The sequence below is a fragment of the Protobothrops mucrosquamatus genome, unplaced genomic scaffold (assembly GCF_001527695.2).
Source record: "Protobothrops mucrosquamatus isolate PMUCROS unplaced genomic scaffold, P.Mucros_1.0 scaffold209, whole genome shotgun sequence".
Lineage (NCBI taxonomy): Eukaryota > Metazoa > Chordata > Lepidosauria > Squamata > Viperidae > Protobothrops > Protobothrops mucrosquamatus.
The window spans coordinates 621,171-637,596 of NW_015386563.1; the positions used below are offsets into that span (position 1 = coordinate 621,171).

Consider the following 16,426-nt stretch of genomic DNA (forward strand, 5'->3'; position numbering starts at 1 on the left):
GACCTGACCTAGGGAGGATTTTATACTGGGCTCATTTTTAGGAATTTGGAAGACACAACTTTAAAATTTGGTTTAATTCGGTTTTATAGGGGGGGATTGTATATATGCTTTGGTTTTAAATATGTTGTGCGCCGCCCTGAGTCCCGCAGGGAGAAGGGCGGCATATAAATTAAATTAAATAAATAAATAAATAAATAAAATTTCATCCCCCTTTGACTAACCAGTTTGGCTTCAATGATTCCTTATTGCAATTGGAAAAATTAAATAACTTCCATGTCAGATAATTAATTTTTGAGAAAGCTCCATTAATAGTGACCTCCTCTTCCCTCAATAATCAGTGACAGCTTCTCACATCTAAAGTTGCACTGCACAACATGATAATTATGAGAACAGGAGCCATTTTCCTGCCTCTGGTCTTCACTTCGGGTGGAGCTATTTTTACCACAGAACAGATCAGTTTTAAAGCAAACATCAAAGGTAATACATCACATTTGCATGAGGTTTTTTTTTCCTTCACACTCATGAACTTAATTTGAGACTTCATTTAAGATCCTTATGGGCAAAAAGTATTTTCAAAATATTCCACTTAAATTGTTTATGGTAGTTCAATGCTGCAGAAAAACTTTGTTCCCTGAAGCCATAAGAAATCCACAGCTTTTAATGAGCTTTAATTAAAGAAAGCTGGTAAAAATGTAGATTGGGAAGACTTGAAAAGATGCTACTTTAAATATTTGTACCATTTTACAGAGGATTGCTTGACTTCTGAAATACATCAATGTTTTGTGTGTGTGTGCCCGTATGTCAACTTTTCAATGTTTTGTAGTTACAAAAACATCTTGTCCTTTGAATTGTTTATTATTTACTTATTTGATTTTATTTATATGGCTGACACTCTTGCAAAAGCGACCCTGGGCAGTGTACAAAATTGAAGAATTAAAGCAATATAAATAACTGTAAAAACTCAAACCCTAATCTAAACAAAAAATAAATGGCATTTTTCTTACAACAAACCACCTGGGCCTTACTAACTTCTCAGTTCTCGTCCCGGGGCACGCAGCCAGGTTTTAAGTGCTTTCTAAAAGTCAAGAAAGTTTAAGACTTATTCTCAGAGAATATAGCAGATGACACTAGGGAAATGATTAAAATCAGTTCCTGTCACCTTAGTTTCCTTCTGCAAATTGTTTAAGGAAAGATGAAGCACATACCGTGTTTCTCTGAAAATAAGACCTATTCTGAAAATAGGCCCTAGCTTGATTTTTACATGCATGTCTAATATAAGCCCTACCCCAAAAATAAGCCCTAGTTAAGACCCCGCCCACTCCTTCTGGTTGTATGAGGTGGGGCGAGGCACACACTTAAAAATCAAGCTAGCGTGGGGGTGGGAGGATGGAGCTGCCCCATGCGCCCTGCATTTGCTTACCTCAGAGCCCCCACAGCCAGGCCTCCCATACCCCAACACCTGCCTTGCCTCACGGCGGCAGCACCAGCAGCAGCAGCCCCGTCCAGCAGGAACCTGCGTGGCCGCTGGCCCACTTCTTCTGGTTGCTGATGACTGCTTGCAGCAGGACATCACCTGGCACATCGCAGCCATAGTTAGTCCTCGACTTACAACCACAATTGAGCCCAAAATTATTGTTGCTAAGTGAGACAGTTGTTAAGTGAGTTTTGCCCCATTTTACAACCTTTCTTGCCATAGTTATTAAGTGAATCACTGCAGTTCTTAAATTAGTAACACACTTGTAAAGTGAAACTAGCTTTCCCATTGACTTTGTTTGTCAGAAGGTCGCAAAAGATGATCACATGACCCCAGGACATTGCAACTATCATAAATATGAATCAGTTGCCAAGCATCTGAATTTTGATTACATGACCATGGAGAAGGTGTAACAGCTTTAAGTGTGAAAAATTGTCATAAGTCAATTTTTAAGGACTACCTGTACTATACTATCGTTTCTATAGAACTTTTATTTACCGATCATTGTCCAATACCTCAACTAACTATTGTGAAATAATTGTAGCAATACCATGAAACTAATCCAAACTATATTAAATTTTCTTCCTTCCTATTTAGTTCCCCCAAGTAAATATAAAGATCAAATTAGCCATCTCTGTGCAAAAGCAGAGCACCATGCTAGAAATGTAGAGAAAGCAGATGGACATTTGAAGAGACTAGGACACGAAAATGAAAAAGAAAGGTAATTACGGTTGTAGACAAATATTTAAAAATAAGCTATTTTGTTTCTTAAAAACTATTTTTTCTTGATAAAACTACACCCTGGTGGCCACAATTTCCCTCAGTTTAAATATCAGTAGAGTGTTAATAAGTATGTTCCTGTTTTTTGATATTTTTTCAATCTAATGTAATATTGCAAAGAAATTGTATAAAGGGACCCAGAATATTGAGCCGAGGTATTGGAAAGGGAACACAAATGGGATCAAATCTGTTGTATGGGGAGAATCCAACAAAAGAAAGATCAATGGACTCAATTCAGCTATGTCATGGATCCACCCCTACTCCTCTCCAGATGCAAGTTCAGAGGAGGAGGGTAAGTTTCAGTCTTTAGAGGAAAGCATGGAGCCGAGTACTGGTCAAAATCGGGGCTCAGAGGATGCTAGCCTGATGGAGCAGCCTCAGCTGGGTCAATCAGACGAGGGACAGGCTAAGGCTGAGGGAGGTAAGCCACAGCTGCAGCAAGTTGGCCAGGACGATCCAGGCAAGGACCAGGAGCAGCTGCTGTCCATTAGTAAAATGAGGAGGAGGAGTCCAGACCTCCTCCTTATCCAAGGACACATACAGCAGAGAGGAGGCAGGCACAATGCTGGTCAGCTAGACTATTCATGAGGAGGCAACCTCGCCTCTCATGAAGGTCTGCACTAGCATTGCCTACTTAACCACCCCCACCCCCCGAGGACTTGAGTGTTGCCGGAACAATGTTTTGTGCCTTGTGTACTTGTGTCTTGAATCCTGGTCTGTTTGACTCCTGGACTGCTTTCCTGGACTTCATGTGTGCCCATTGGACTCGGTTGCCCAGTGACACTTGGCTGTATTGAGCTTGGAATCCTGACCTGTGCATCGGGGTGCTTTCTGAGGACCTGTTTGGTGGGCTTGAATAAACACCTGTAGAACTCTTACCACAGAATGGGACAACTTGACACGGCCAACTCGCTGCAGGCAACTTGCCGTGGGAAAACCTGCTGCAGGATAAGTTAACAATTCTATTTAATTACTTAAAATAAAGAAAAAAATATTTTAATTTTTGCCATTCACATTTCATTCTGTCTCTCCTTTTGCATCCTTTCTTTAATGATTCTGTTCCACTATTTCTTTGATATTACTGTAACTCTTGTCCTGCAAAGAGTTGTCCCACGGCAGGTTGGCTGTGGTGAGTTGTCCCGCAATGAGTTGGCTGTGACAAGTTGGCCGGGGTGAGTTGTCATAGACCCCTCTTGCCGTACGTGGGGAGGGGAGGGAGTGGGGTAGTACAAACTGGGAATGCAGAGGAAATATTCCTGCAGTGCCTCCCTATGGCAGATGCAGTTGCTCAGTGGCTCAGATCAGTGTCTGACTATACAATTCTAAGTTTCCTTCCTTTCTTCATGTGAGGGAAGTCTATAAGAGAGTGATAAATTTTCCTATACACACAGACACACATACATATACAAATGCAAAATATGAAGGCAGAACAGACACTTACAGAAGTATATTTGTCCTCTTTATTACCTGGATACCTCCTTTGGCCCCTAATGGTGAACAGATTGAAAAAAAAATTCAGCACATTATTTCTAGGAGTTCTATGTTTATATTTATTGTGTTCTTAAAAGAAAATGAATTTTTATTTTAAATCATTGCTACAGAATCCGCCTATGGTCAGAAATAGCAAAAACAGCACGGAAGCAAAGCGTATGGGATGTTTGTCGGGCTGCATGTAGGTTCTGCTTTTTGTATGATGATAATCAAGTGGTAAAGGTTTCAAAACGTAAAAAATGTAAGTCTTGGTATTTGTGTGCAGCATTATTTCATAATCGAGGCAAATAACAGAATCTCTTTTTCTTTATAGATGCAAGAGCAGAAACTATTCACTCATAGGAAGTGCATTCAAATACTCAATTGCTTGGACCATTAAGATCTGCAGATTATTTTATTAGTTGCCATATAAATGAATATCTCCAATATTCCAAACAATTTACAGATACCCCAAGGAGATACAGCTAATATCCCAAGCTTGTCCATTTACCTTAACAATCATCTTCCCTTCTACTTTATTCAGTTTTTTTAGTCATCATCTATTTATATCACATGTCCAAAATATGTGAATTTCTGCTTGCTAATAATATCCTCAACTGAGAGTTGAGGGGGGAGGGGGCTTGTACTGGAAGCCTCATTTTACTTTGCAGATGTTTGAAAGATATAGAAAGCCTGACACCTGTGAGAATTGGCTTCCTTCCCATGGTTAAGCATTCCTACAGATTTTTCAAACCTTATTGTTAAAGACAAACAATTGAAACAAGCAGCAATTTTCTCATGCTGAAAAGTGATGCCTCTCCTTAGAGCAAATTTAGCAACACGTGTGTAGCAGAAGAAAACTGCACCAGATATGGTTGGAGATTCAAATGTAATTCCTGAACTAGTACCAATTACATCTGAAATAGACAAACAATTAGTGGTTGTCTTAATTTCCATTACCATCAGATGACATACACGTTCCGGTTTGTGGGGATGGACATTATTCCATTCACACAGAAAGTTCCTGTCGCATCAACTGGCATCTAAATTTATCTAAATATTTCAGCCAGGTTTTTATGTTTTTCTGGCACCAATACAGAGTTGATTTGCCAGTGACTTCATCTTGTGTATTTTAGGGTTCCCTTTCCTAAGCGAGCTAATTTCCCTCATGTCTTTGGAGCCACACTTACCTTCCCTCTTGTTGTGAATTACTTTTAGCTTCACACACCCCCTCTCCTCTTTCAGTCTTATCAGGACTGATGGCCCAATTGAGAGCTCATCTTCTATTAGCCTCAAACTCAGCGTCATTGGAGATACTGATCCCTCCTATCACATCAAGGTGCTAAACCTCTGGGAAGATATAGGTAGTCCTTGACTTACAGCAGTTCATTTAGTGACCATTCAAAATTACAACTTGATTGAAAAAAGTGATTTAGGTCCATTTTTCACGGGACTTGCAGAATCTCCATGGTCACATGATCAAAATTCAGACGCTTCACAACTGACTCATATGACAGTTGCCATGTCCCAGGGTCACGTGATCCCCTTTTGAGACCTCCTGAGAATCAAAGTCAATGGGGAAGCCTGATTCACTTAACAGCCGTGTTACGAACTTAACAACTCCAGTGATTCACTTAACAACTGTGCCAAGGAAGGTTGTAAAATGGAGCAAAACTCCCTTAACAAATGTCTCACTTAACAACAGAAGTGTTAGGCTCAATTGTGGTCGTAAGTCAAGGAGTGCCTGTAGTTTGCAATTAAAGCAATAAAAGTATGTTTAGAATACATACATCCTAGTGTTGTCCTCACTGTTTCAAATTTGTGGATGCTTCTAAAGACTTTATCAGATTTCCTCACAATTAGGAAGAGGTTTAGGTGTATTTACCTAATTGTGCTAGCAGACCTTTATGTTAAGGTCATGAAGATCTAAGCAGGAGTAAAATAGAAAAAGAGGATATTCATTTACTAGATTTATAGGCATGACCTTGCCCTGACTATTTTTTAAAATCATCACTTGAAAATGTTGATTTAATGCTATTATTTGCAGTCATTGGTTTATTCTTGCCACAAGGGAAGATGAAATTTTTTAGTACCACTGCTAAAAGTGCTTCTTTTTTTTAGTCAATGTGATGTTGACAATTAATAGTTTCATTTGGATGCCAGCAACTTAGATTGCCTTAGAACAGCATTGCTAATATGATCTGGGCAACAAAATTCCACATGAATATTAGATTGCAGCAAAGAGATATAGTATAGAAAACTCTCTGCGCTCATCTAATTCTTGTTGGATTTGCTTTTGCCCTCTTAGCATGTTTTCATGGAAGATGCGATCTGAAGGAAATGTTGCAATACAAGTAGTCCTCGACTTAGGATCACAATTGAGCCCAAAATTTCTGTTGCTAAGTGAGACATTTCTGAAGTGAATTGTAAAGTGAATATGGCTCCCCCATTGACTTTGCTTGTCAGAAGGTCACAAAAGAGGATCATGACTCTGGGACACGGCAACCATCGTAAATATGAGTCAGTTGCCAAGCGTCTGAATTCTGATCACATGGACAGGGCAATGCTGCAACAGTCATAAGTGTGAAAAATGATCATAAGTCCCTTTCTTCAGTCCCGTTGTAACTTCAAACAGTCACTAAATGAACTGTGGTAAGTTGAGGACCGCCTGTATAGCCTACCCCCCCAACCAACAGAACTGTGTTTCTGTCAAATTCTAAGTTAGCCAATCTTTCACAAAGAATTTCTAAATTGTAAGAGTTTCACTAAATGTTCACACAAAATGTTGCTAAACTAATGCATTTTATGTGTCTTTTAGTGGTGAAGAAAAAAGGTAGTGCAACTACATCTGATGATTCCGAAGGAAATATATTAAGAGAGTCACCGGTGCCGATCAAAGTATTTTCTTTAGAAAGAGATCTGCTTAGAACCTTAGCAGAAGTAAGATGTATCAATGCAGAGGTTAGTAAATTATACAACTATGAGATAATTTTAAAGTCCTTTTAATGCATTTGGTATAGGATGCTGATCTTCATTATTCTAGCTTGTTTACATATGGCTGCTTTTTATTGAGAAAGGGTCCCTAAGAAACTCTGGCCAACAGTAAAAAAATTATGCTTATAATGTTCGTCTCCTCTATGCGTGTAGTTTTGTATTAAAGAAATTACACCAGTTGGGTTTCTTATTTCTCATTAACTACTGTTTCATGGGGATCATGCTTTTCAAACAAACTGTCTTGGGCCTTAGCATAGGACAGGCATGTAAAAACTTGCGACATCATATGATGTCGCGTGACGTATCGGGACTTTCCTCCCATTGCCGGCAATGGGGTGGGCAGGGTTTCGGTTTGACATGATTGCCGGCCTTGAATTGAATTGGTTCAATTCTATCTGAATTGAAAGGTTAATCTCATAAAATGTTACATGTTCTGCGTACAAGGAAATATCTTTTCCAGTGTAAAAAACAGGAGTATGGACTCATATTTTGCTACACTTCAACTCTTAGAAGTCCCATTCAGTGTGACCAACAACAGACAATGCAGGGAGCTTATTTATTCATTTATTTTTATTCTGCCCTTATTTTTACAAATAACGTAAGGCATCCAACATGTCCCACATACTTTCTTCCTGTTATTTTCTCCACAACAATCCTGTGAGGTGAGTTGGGCTAAGAAAGTATGACTGGCCCAAGGTCACCCAACTGGCTTTCATGGCCATAGTGAGACTTGAACTCATGGTCTCTTGCCTTCTAGTCCTGTGCCTTCACCACTAGACTAAACTGGTACTAGACCAAACTGGAGTTACATACCAATATCTGTGGAATGCAAGTTCCATTACTATTCAGTCTACACAAGAGCTTTTATAACTGAGGGTTTTTTTCTTAGCATCTGAACTATTCATACATAATGTATCGGAGGATACAGCTGAAATTAAGCTTCTATTGCATTTAATATTAAGAAACAGAGACTAAAATTCTTATTTTGTCATAATATAGGTTTAATTCAAATATAAAAGTTTTTTTTAAAAAAATCTTTCATTTATTTGTTTTTCAACCAATTTGGTTCCCTGTGATGTGTGAATATGAACTGATTTGCTGAAACACAAGCGTTTAGGATTAAGTGAGGGTTTTAGATCCTGAAATATTCTCTAAGTGAAATAAAATAACCCAAAACCTCCAGAATTAGAATGATTATTTCTTGGAACTAATTTAAAATTAATCATGGAAAGATTTTTTTTTCCCCTACAGGCAATGTAATTGAGAAGTAAGCATCCAGCTTTAGCTTTGCTGTGGCATCTGTGCATAGGAAGAAAACATAAGAATAAGAGTAGTCTATGTCTATCACTAAGAACTTTATCAGTTTTGATCTTTTTATATTAGTGCATTGATAGTTGTTTTCTTCTCCTGGTGTCTGTATTTAGGCTACCATTCAGTTATTAAGAACAGAAGGCGTCCAGCTCAATAATTATCCTGTCCTCCCTGTAGAAGCAAATATACACACTTCAGGATATTCTCAACATTCAACACGAATTGGAAAAGAATCAGAGTGGAATACATATAGGTTGTTTTGAAGTACTATTACTTGCTTTAGTTTTTTTTAAAAAAATACCAGTTTGCTTAGAGCTTTATAGGTTTTTTTTTCCATTCAATTGTGCCCAGTCCTTGAAGACTGCCTGGAAAAGTCCCTGCAATTTTCTTGGGAGCGTTTTTCAGAAATGATTTCCCATTGCCTCGTTCCTAGGGCTGAGGAAAACAAACTGGTCCAAGGTCACTCAACTAGTTTTGTGCCCGAGACAGGACTAAAACGTACAGTCACTGGGTTTCTAGCCTAATTCTTTAACCAATTGAGTCCATAGGACAATACCAGCACTTTGTTGTACCCTTAAATGTTGGGGTACAACCATTGCAGGGCCTGCAAAATTTGTGTTACATGTTCCCAGTGCCAAAAGCCATTAAGTACATGGGACACAAAATTTTGGATCAATTGTGATTGTAGCATTTGTGAGTTAAATATGTGGGCTCACAAGATCCAAAGAGTGAGCATTTTCTGTATCTCTTTGCTGACATCTAGTGGTTACCAAGATATTTGCCGCCCCTAACTGGAATAAAAGAATAACAGAGTTGGAAGGGACTTTGGAGATCCTCCAGTCCAACCCTCCGCAGAAGCAGGAAACCCCACACCATCCCAGACAAATGGCTGTCCAATCTCCCCTTAGTCTCCTTTCTCCTGGAGCCTAGAGGTTGAAGTCTCATGATCTATTATGAGATTACTTTCTAAGTAAACTTGTAATATTACATTATAAAAGAACCTTAGAACAGTAAGCAGTGAATTTATTTTCACAATTCTATGGCACTATCAAAGACTTTTGCAGTTTACATGTAATATAAAAACATTTAAAACACTGATTGTATAGATTGAAATGTAACCTTAGGATTTCTGTTTCCTCTGATGTCTTTTGGAGATCTTACTGAGTGACTTCTTTATATGCAGGATAGAAAAGCCAGGTGTCAATGGGAAATGTTTTTTAATGAGATAAACTATTAATAATATGTGAAAATGGGGTGATTATATATGCATGTATGCAAATTTATGTGTGTAAATATAGGAGAATATAATGTTGCATGTTTAAGATCTCCAAAAGACATCAGAGGAAACAGAAATCCTAAGGCTAGTCTATAGAAGAACTTTATGATAGTACATTATTTGAAAATAGTTACATTTCATAGATTTCCCTAATAATTTTAAAAATGCGAAAAAAAATTCATAGATTGAAAAAATAATTATGTTTCAGATATTTTCCTGACCATACTGTATACGATGGATTGTTTTCTGTTTCTTTTCCTCTTCTTTTTGGTAATTTAATCATTCAAATTTCTACTTGTTAAGCAACTGGATAAACCACTTATCTCAATATGCTATGGAAAACTTTCTACGAGCCGTCAAAATTGGAGAGGAGTTAAATGAAGCCTGGATTGTACATAATACAGTAGCGTATGTGTTAAATCACAATAAGCATCTGATTATTTCAAAAAGGCAAAGAGAACTTGTTGACCCCCTTCAAATTCTTTTCAATGCTGTTAAGAATATTGGGAACTTTGGGTAAGTTCTACAAGAGTTTAGTTGAATGTTTGATATTTTTAAGGTTCTTAATAAGAAAGTATAACTTTTAACGGCCTTTTGATGTAAGAACATTATTGTTTTTAGATACATAACAATGACATTAACAAGTCAATCTTTTTTTACTAAGGCAAGCCTTTATAGTTCTCCATTTTGAAATAATGCCATGTTATTATTGCTGGCTGATACACTGGGTGTTTCTGCACAGTGTAGATCCTTAACTGCTCAGATCTCTCATACTATATATTATTTTGTCTGATTGTGATACAAATACTTTTAATACATATATTTACATAAATAATTTTAGTTCTTTTTCTTTAAAATTAAAGGTTATTAACATTCAGTTGTTTAAACAGCTAAGAGTATTGAGTATTGAGAAGAGAGGAGAGAAAGAAGAATATTCTATTCTTATTAGTTACAATTTAGGAGTTGAGTTTAGAAGTTGAGCACAAAAATGTATTTGTTGCATAATAAAGTTTTGATCTTAAACTATTACTTAATATTGAAGTATTCAACAATTTTGAAATCCTGTGTGTGTGTCTGTGTGTTTCTTCGTGTGTGTATGTGTGTGAAAGGAAAAAAAACAGATAAATGAGCAAAAGTGAAAAGACTATTGGATTTCTGATTTCCCCTTTTTAGGCACCTGCTAATTTGCAAGCAATATTTGTAGACATTTAGGCCTCCTTAGAAGCCAAGGGAATATGTGTTTCTTGCAACATAATATCTAGTTATAATTTTTTCATCTTGTCCCTCCTTTTCAATCTCAATCTGTTCACATTCCAGCTGATTACTGTAAGTGCCATGCCTCCATGTAGACAAAATATTTTTTCACTTTTTACTGTACATCTTATGCTATACTAGGCTTAATAAGTAGCAGATACATAAATAGAAAATATTTAAATAATGAACATGGATCTAAATTAAAAATAATTAAAAAGCTATAAAAAAGAAAATATCCAACTACCAATATCCTGGTACTGTTAGTGTACCAACATTAAACCCAAGTAAGAAAAAAGGAAGGAAGGAAGGAAGGAAGGAAGGAAGGAAGGAAGGAAGGAAGGAAGGAAGGAAGGAAGGAAGGAAGGAGGGAAAATCTCTACTTATAACTTCCAGTTTGGTTTAAGTTACTTCTCCCAACACTTGGAAATAAAATCAAAAAATAAGTTCTATACTACCAACAACATCTGTTAAAAGAAAAAGAAAAATAGGAAGTTTGTTATTTATCTGATAAGCACAGAGTCTTTGAGAACCATGAAAGGCGAACTTGTAAATTTTCATCCCCAAAAGAAAGATAGAAGATTATTGGATACAATCCTATTTCTTGCCAAAATACATTCCAAATCAAAATATTTTCTTAAATTTAGTTCATGCAAAGGCAGATCTGAGTAAATCGTTATTTTTATCTCCAGGATATTTCAAGCAGGTAGTTTATCTTAAAAGTTGTAAAAAGTGGTTTCTGATGCTGAATTTCAAAAACTATTAGTTGTCTATGAGACATTTTTGCTATTTAGCTGTGAGCACTGAGTATCTCAAGTCTAACATTGGTTCACAGTGAGCCAATATCCTGAATATATACTTCTGTGTAAATTAACAAAAGTTTCTGCTACACCCCCTCCAGACGTGAATTATTTGGCAAGTGGTTTCTGCTAACCTACTGATGTGGTTTTAGTTTAATTTGCCGATTTGTAATTATTTATTGTGAAATTGTTCTTTTACTTAAGGTTTAATTCTGAGTTCACGAGAAATGCTAATAATTCTTTTCCTTGCTTCCATATATTTAACAAATTAAAGAGCTTGAGTTCATGTACTTTCCAAGATATGCCAACATCCAGATTTGTTTCATCATTAATTTAAGATTGTTTACTTCTTTCAACTGAGATAACAAGCATCAGGGCTCAGTATAGCTCTATATAATCTGGCAGAAAACCATTGACCCTTCTTCCCTGTCCAGAATTTCAGTTAAATGCATAAGAGTAAAGCTGGAATAGAGCTCTTGGCTCAAGATGACTGAGAAGAACCATCTTCTTTATTTTACATAGCATATCATTAAAATAATGCTATATCCCAGTTAAAGCAAACTGAGAGTTTGGGCATAAATCACTCACTAATTTGCTATTTATATGAGCAGATTCACCTTCAGCAGGGGTAGGCAACTTTGGCTCTTTTATGCAGTGCTTTTTTTGTAAAAAAAAAAAAAAAGTGCCGGAACTCACATACGTCATACAACCCGCCTTGCCTACCCTACAAGGTTCCATCCAAAAAAGGTGCCGGAACTCCGTTCTGGGCATTCTATGACAAAAAAACGCCTGTTTTTATGACTTGTGGACTTCAATACCCAGAATTCCTGAACCAGCCATGCTGACTCAGGAATTCTGGGAGTTGAAGTCCACAAGTCATAAAAGAGCGAAGGTTGCCTACCCCTGACCTACAGAGTAAGAGCAAAGTTAAGATGACGCCCAAGCATTTTTAATTCACTATTTTATTTATAAATAGTATTTTAAAATATTGGATAAGTCTAATGTCTTTCTATTTGCAGACTCTTAAGTCTGGAAAAGAAAGATGAGTTTTCCTGTTTTTTTTCTATCTCCAAATTGTTTCCATATTAATTACTCAAAAGGAGGAAAATACTTTGTATTTCAACCCAAATGCTACTGCTGTTTAATTGCTGTTAAAAAGTTGAATTACTATACATGTCTCTACATCGAAATGTCTAAGTGACTTACACCAGCAAATAGATTTTACTTGATATCAATAAAGGATGGTTCCTGGATACTTTATCATAGCCAGCTCTCCCTCTTTTCCAGTGAAGGATTTACTCTTGTCCCAAGAATTGAGAATATTGACTAGGAAATGAATAGAACTCAGCGTTTGTTCCATTCATTTCTTTGGGGCTATAGTTTATTAATTTGTTCAACTTCTATTCCACAGGTGTTAACTGATTACTGTTGTACCATTTTTTTCTTTTTGTTTTTTCCTCACTTTTTGGTTAAAACACTTTCTATGTTTTACTCTTTTTAATTATTGAAGAAGTGCTCTGAATCATTCAATTTTACCATCAATTGTTTCTAGCTGTGCTATATTATTTTTATTGGAAAATTGTCTATACTGTTTTTGCATGATGGAGTTTCCTTTTTTTCTTTTTGTACCTATTGGCAATATATTAGGTCTGTCGAGCGTACATGACAGGGCAGGAACACTATGATATTACTTGAAATATAAATACTAATTATGGAATTGAAGGCTGTACAAATAGGCAGTATTCAGAGACTTATATTCTGAGGATGGATCTACCTAAACAAAATAAATAAATACCATTTGCATATCTGTTACATGTTTGGTACTAATGAATGCATATCTTAATTTGGCACAGTAAAGCACTGGTTTATAATGTTAACTTTAAACAATTTTTCTTCCTCTTGTTTTGTTTTGTTTTGTTTCAGGAATACTACTGTTTTAGTAACTTTATGTAATGCTCTGGCAAGAGGGCTGATTCTTCCTTGGATTCCCAAAATGGTTTCCAAAACTGATGAAAAGAAAATTAATGAGGAAGGGCCCACCAAACGTAAAAAGACTGCTTTAAAAGGACATGATAAATCATTCACTGCTCTAATTACACCTGTGGATCCAGCTGGAATCCATGATATTAAAGCAGCTGTAGAGGTATATTTTTTACTAGCTGTACCCAGCCACGCGTTGCTGTGGCTCAATCTGGTTAAATGGAAAAGAAAGAAAAGAGAAAGCGCACGTTTGTAATATGTTTAATTTCACAATGCTTGTGGGTATACAATATTTTTTGTTGTTCCAATCGTAGCGTGTGTTGCTTTTATGTCCAACAGATGGTGCTGTTTTTCAAAAAAAGCATGTTTTTACCTGTCACAGGTGTGACATCTATATAATAGTAGGTACATAAAAACACGCGCATATTTGAATGCAACGTTGTGTCAAAATTTCAAAGCAATCAGTGAAGAACTTTCGGAGATTTAAGATTTTGAACAAACGAACATTTACATTTTTATTTATATAAATCATAGTGGCTTTCTATATAAGAATAAGTTATACATGATTAAACATCTTCTTCAACCTGTGTGGACAGACTGAAGATGTATGGTTGACTGCCAGTTCATTAAAGGTTGACTTCATGAAGTAGCCTCAGTGTTAATGGCTATTCTTTCTTTCATGGAATGTGTAAGCATTTTTATTGGAAGCAGAAGAAAGGGCCAAATGACAAAGATGTCTCTTACAAATCTAAGAATTTGAACTTTGGCTTAAGCCAAGCAAGACTGAGTGGCTTTGGGTGTTTGGACATTCTGGTGCTGGGAATCTTCCATCAGAGGTGTGTTACTACTTCATATAGACCCGGTAGGTAATCTGGGAGTCCCGAACTCAAAGAGCAAGATGCTGTGACTAGGAAGACTTTTTTATACCTCCAGATGGTGTACTAGCTGCGCACATTCCTAAACCAAGAAGTCTTGCTCACCGTCACTCATGCCCTCATGCCCTCTCATCTGAATTACTGCAATGCCCTCTGTGTTGAAGAGCATTCAGAAGTTTCAACTTGGGCAGAATGCAGCAACACATGCATTAGATGGCATTTGTTATTTGGCACATGTACCAACACTATCCATGAGCTGCATTGGTTGCCAGTGTGCTTTCAGATGCAATTCAAGGTGCTGGTTGTCACCTTTAAAGCTTCATGGCTTAGGACCAGGTTATTTGAGGGCCCATGTCTTTTCTCAATTGTTTCTACCAATCCACTCTAATCAAGGCCAATGGCTTGTTTAGGATCCTGCTGGCTAAAGAATGCCTGTTGGTGGGCCAAGGAGACATGCCTTTTTTGCCATAGCCCCCACCTTATGGAGAATTCACCCTCCAGAGACCTCCAATCCTGCTGGCCATTCATAAGGTCCTAAAGATCTGGTTCTGTGCCCAGGCCTGAGGCCCCAGTGTGTGCAGGGACCCACTTCTTGGATGTATAAGTTATTTGGGTGGATGTTTCTTGGGAGGCTTTGTATTTAACTTTTGTAATGTTTGTCATTTTTATTTTATTTTATTTTATTTTATTTTATTTTAATTTTTTTTAATTTTATTTTATTATTTTATTTTATTATTTTATTTTATTTATTTTATTTTATTTTATTTTATTTTATTTTATTTTATTTTATTTTATTTTATTTTATTTTATTTTATTTTATTATTTTATTTTATTTTATTTTAATTCTGTTTGCCGCTTGGAGTTACATGTTGACATTGGCTGCCATATAAATTGGATGGATGGATGGATGGATGAATGAATAAAATAATGTTATTACTTATTGGCAAACCAACAATGCTAGTTTATTTAATAGGAGAGCTTTTTATCAGTAATACAGATATCCCCTTCTCCATCTCATGCTCCCCCAAATTTGTTAATATGCCTCTGCATTAGTTTTTTTTTAAATAGCATTTATAAAATAATTTCTTTTAGGTCTGTGAATTTGCTATGCGTTTGCCTAATGGAAGTGCACCTGATGAGCCTGTTCCAATTGCTATGCGTCAACAAGTTATTGCAACTTGGGTAAAAGCCAAACAATTACTTCAGCAGCAGATTGGGAGGTGGCATGGATCTGAGGAGGAGGTATTTCTATCACAGCATAAAAAGGCAGCTTTTTGATGGCTGAGAGTCACAGGAGAGACATGGTGGATGATGATACAGAGTAGACAGAGACAGTATTTATTTTCTTTCTCATTCTAATTTATCTAGTTTTCTTTCTTTTTTGTTGGAGGGAGGTGTGCTTTGTAGTATAAATTACCTTAAGCCTAATTTAAGCACATAAACCATGCTTTAGTGCTTCTTACTTCAGAATAGAAGGAAACTATGTCAGGTATTTTTTGACAAGGTGGCTACCAGAAAGGAGATTTGGGGGATTGCATGCTGCTTGCGAATATCAAATTGCTCATCCTCATAACACCAGGGAGAACCAGTTTGAAAAACAGAACTCCAATCTGGGAATTTCATTTTATATAGATAGATAGAAGACCTTAAGCTTGGCTCTATTCTCACGCAGTCAGTATAAAAAAGGTAAATGTTTCCCTGTCCAGTCATTTCCAACTCTAGGGCGCCGGGCTCATGTCCGTTTCTTGGCCGAGTGAGCCAGCATTGCCTGCAGACATTTTCCATGGTTATGTGGCCAGCATGGCCAGATGCCAAAGACACACAGAATGCTGTTTCCTTCCCACTGAAGTGGTACCTATTAATCTACTCACATATGCATGCTTTCGAACTGCTATACATACATATATATGCCCTGCTAAATATGAATATCAGTGAACTTGAGGATTCCACCAGGATTATCTCAACTTTCTCCCAATGTGATCCTCATAACACCAGTTATCTTAATTTTTGGTAAAAAAAATAGCATGCCTTAAGCCCTGCTTAATCTTCACATGTCGCCCAAATTACAAAAAACAAAAACAAAATAGGTCCTTCTATTATGTTAGTGCCATGTGCTCTGTGACTCAGATGCCAAAAATTATTTTTAGAAAAGCACAAAAAGATTGCCCATTTCTATAATACAGGGGTGTCAAACTGCCGGCCCGCGGACTGGTTT

The 16,426-nt window shown here is 36.8% G+C and overlaps 1 protein-coding gene across 1 annotated transcript in view; it reads left to right on the forward strand.

Moving 5' to 3' along the window:
* The window catches only part of CFAP46 (cilia and flagella associated protein 46), a 121,364-nt gene that overhangs the window by 24,296 nt on the left and 80,642 nt on the right, over positions 1-16,426 (forward strand). The window contains exons 14-21 of the mRNA XM_029283739.1: positions 345-477; positions 2,072-2,195; positions 3,856-3,986; positions 6,543-6,685; positions 8,143-8,282; positions 9,609-9,821; positions 13,280-13,499; positions 15,304-15,453. Of these exons, the coding sequence (XP_029139572.1) occupies positions 345-477; positions 2,072-2,195; positions 3,856-3,986; positions 6,543-6,685; positions 8,143-8,282; positions 9,609-9,821; positions 13,280-13,499; positions 15,304-15,453 (1,254 nt within the window). The remainder of the gene's footprint in view (positions 1-344; positions 478-2,071; positions 2,196-3,855; positions 3,987-6,542; positions 6,686-8,142; positions 8,283-9,608; positions 9,822-13,279; positions 13,500-15,303; positions 15,454-16,426) is intronic.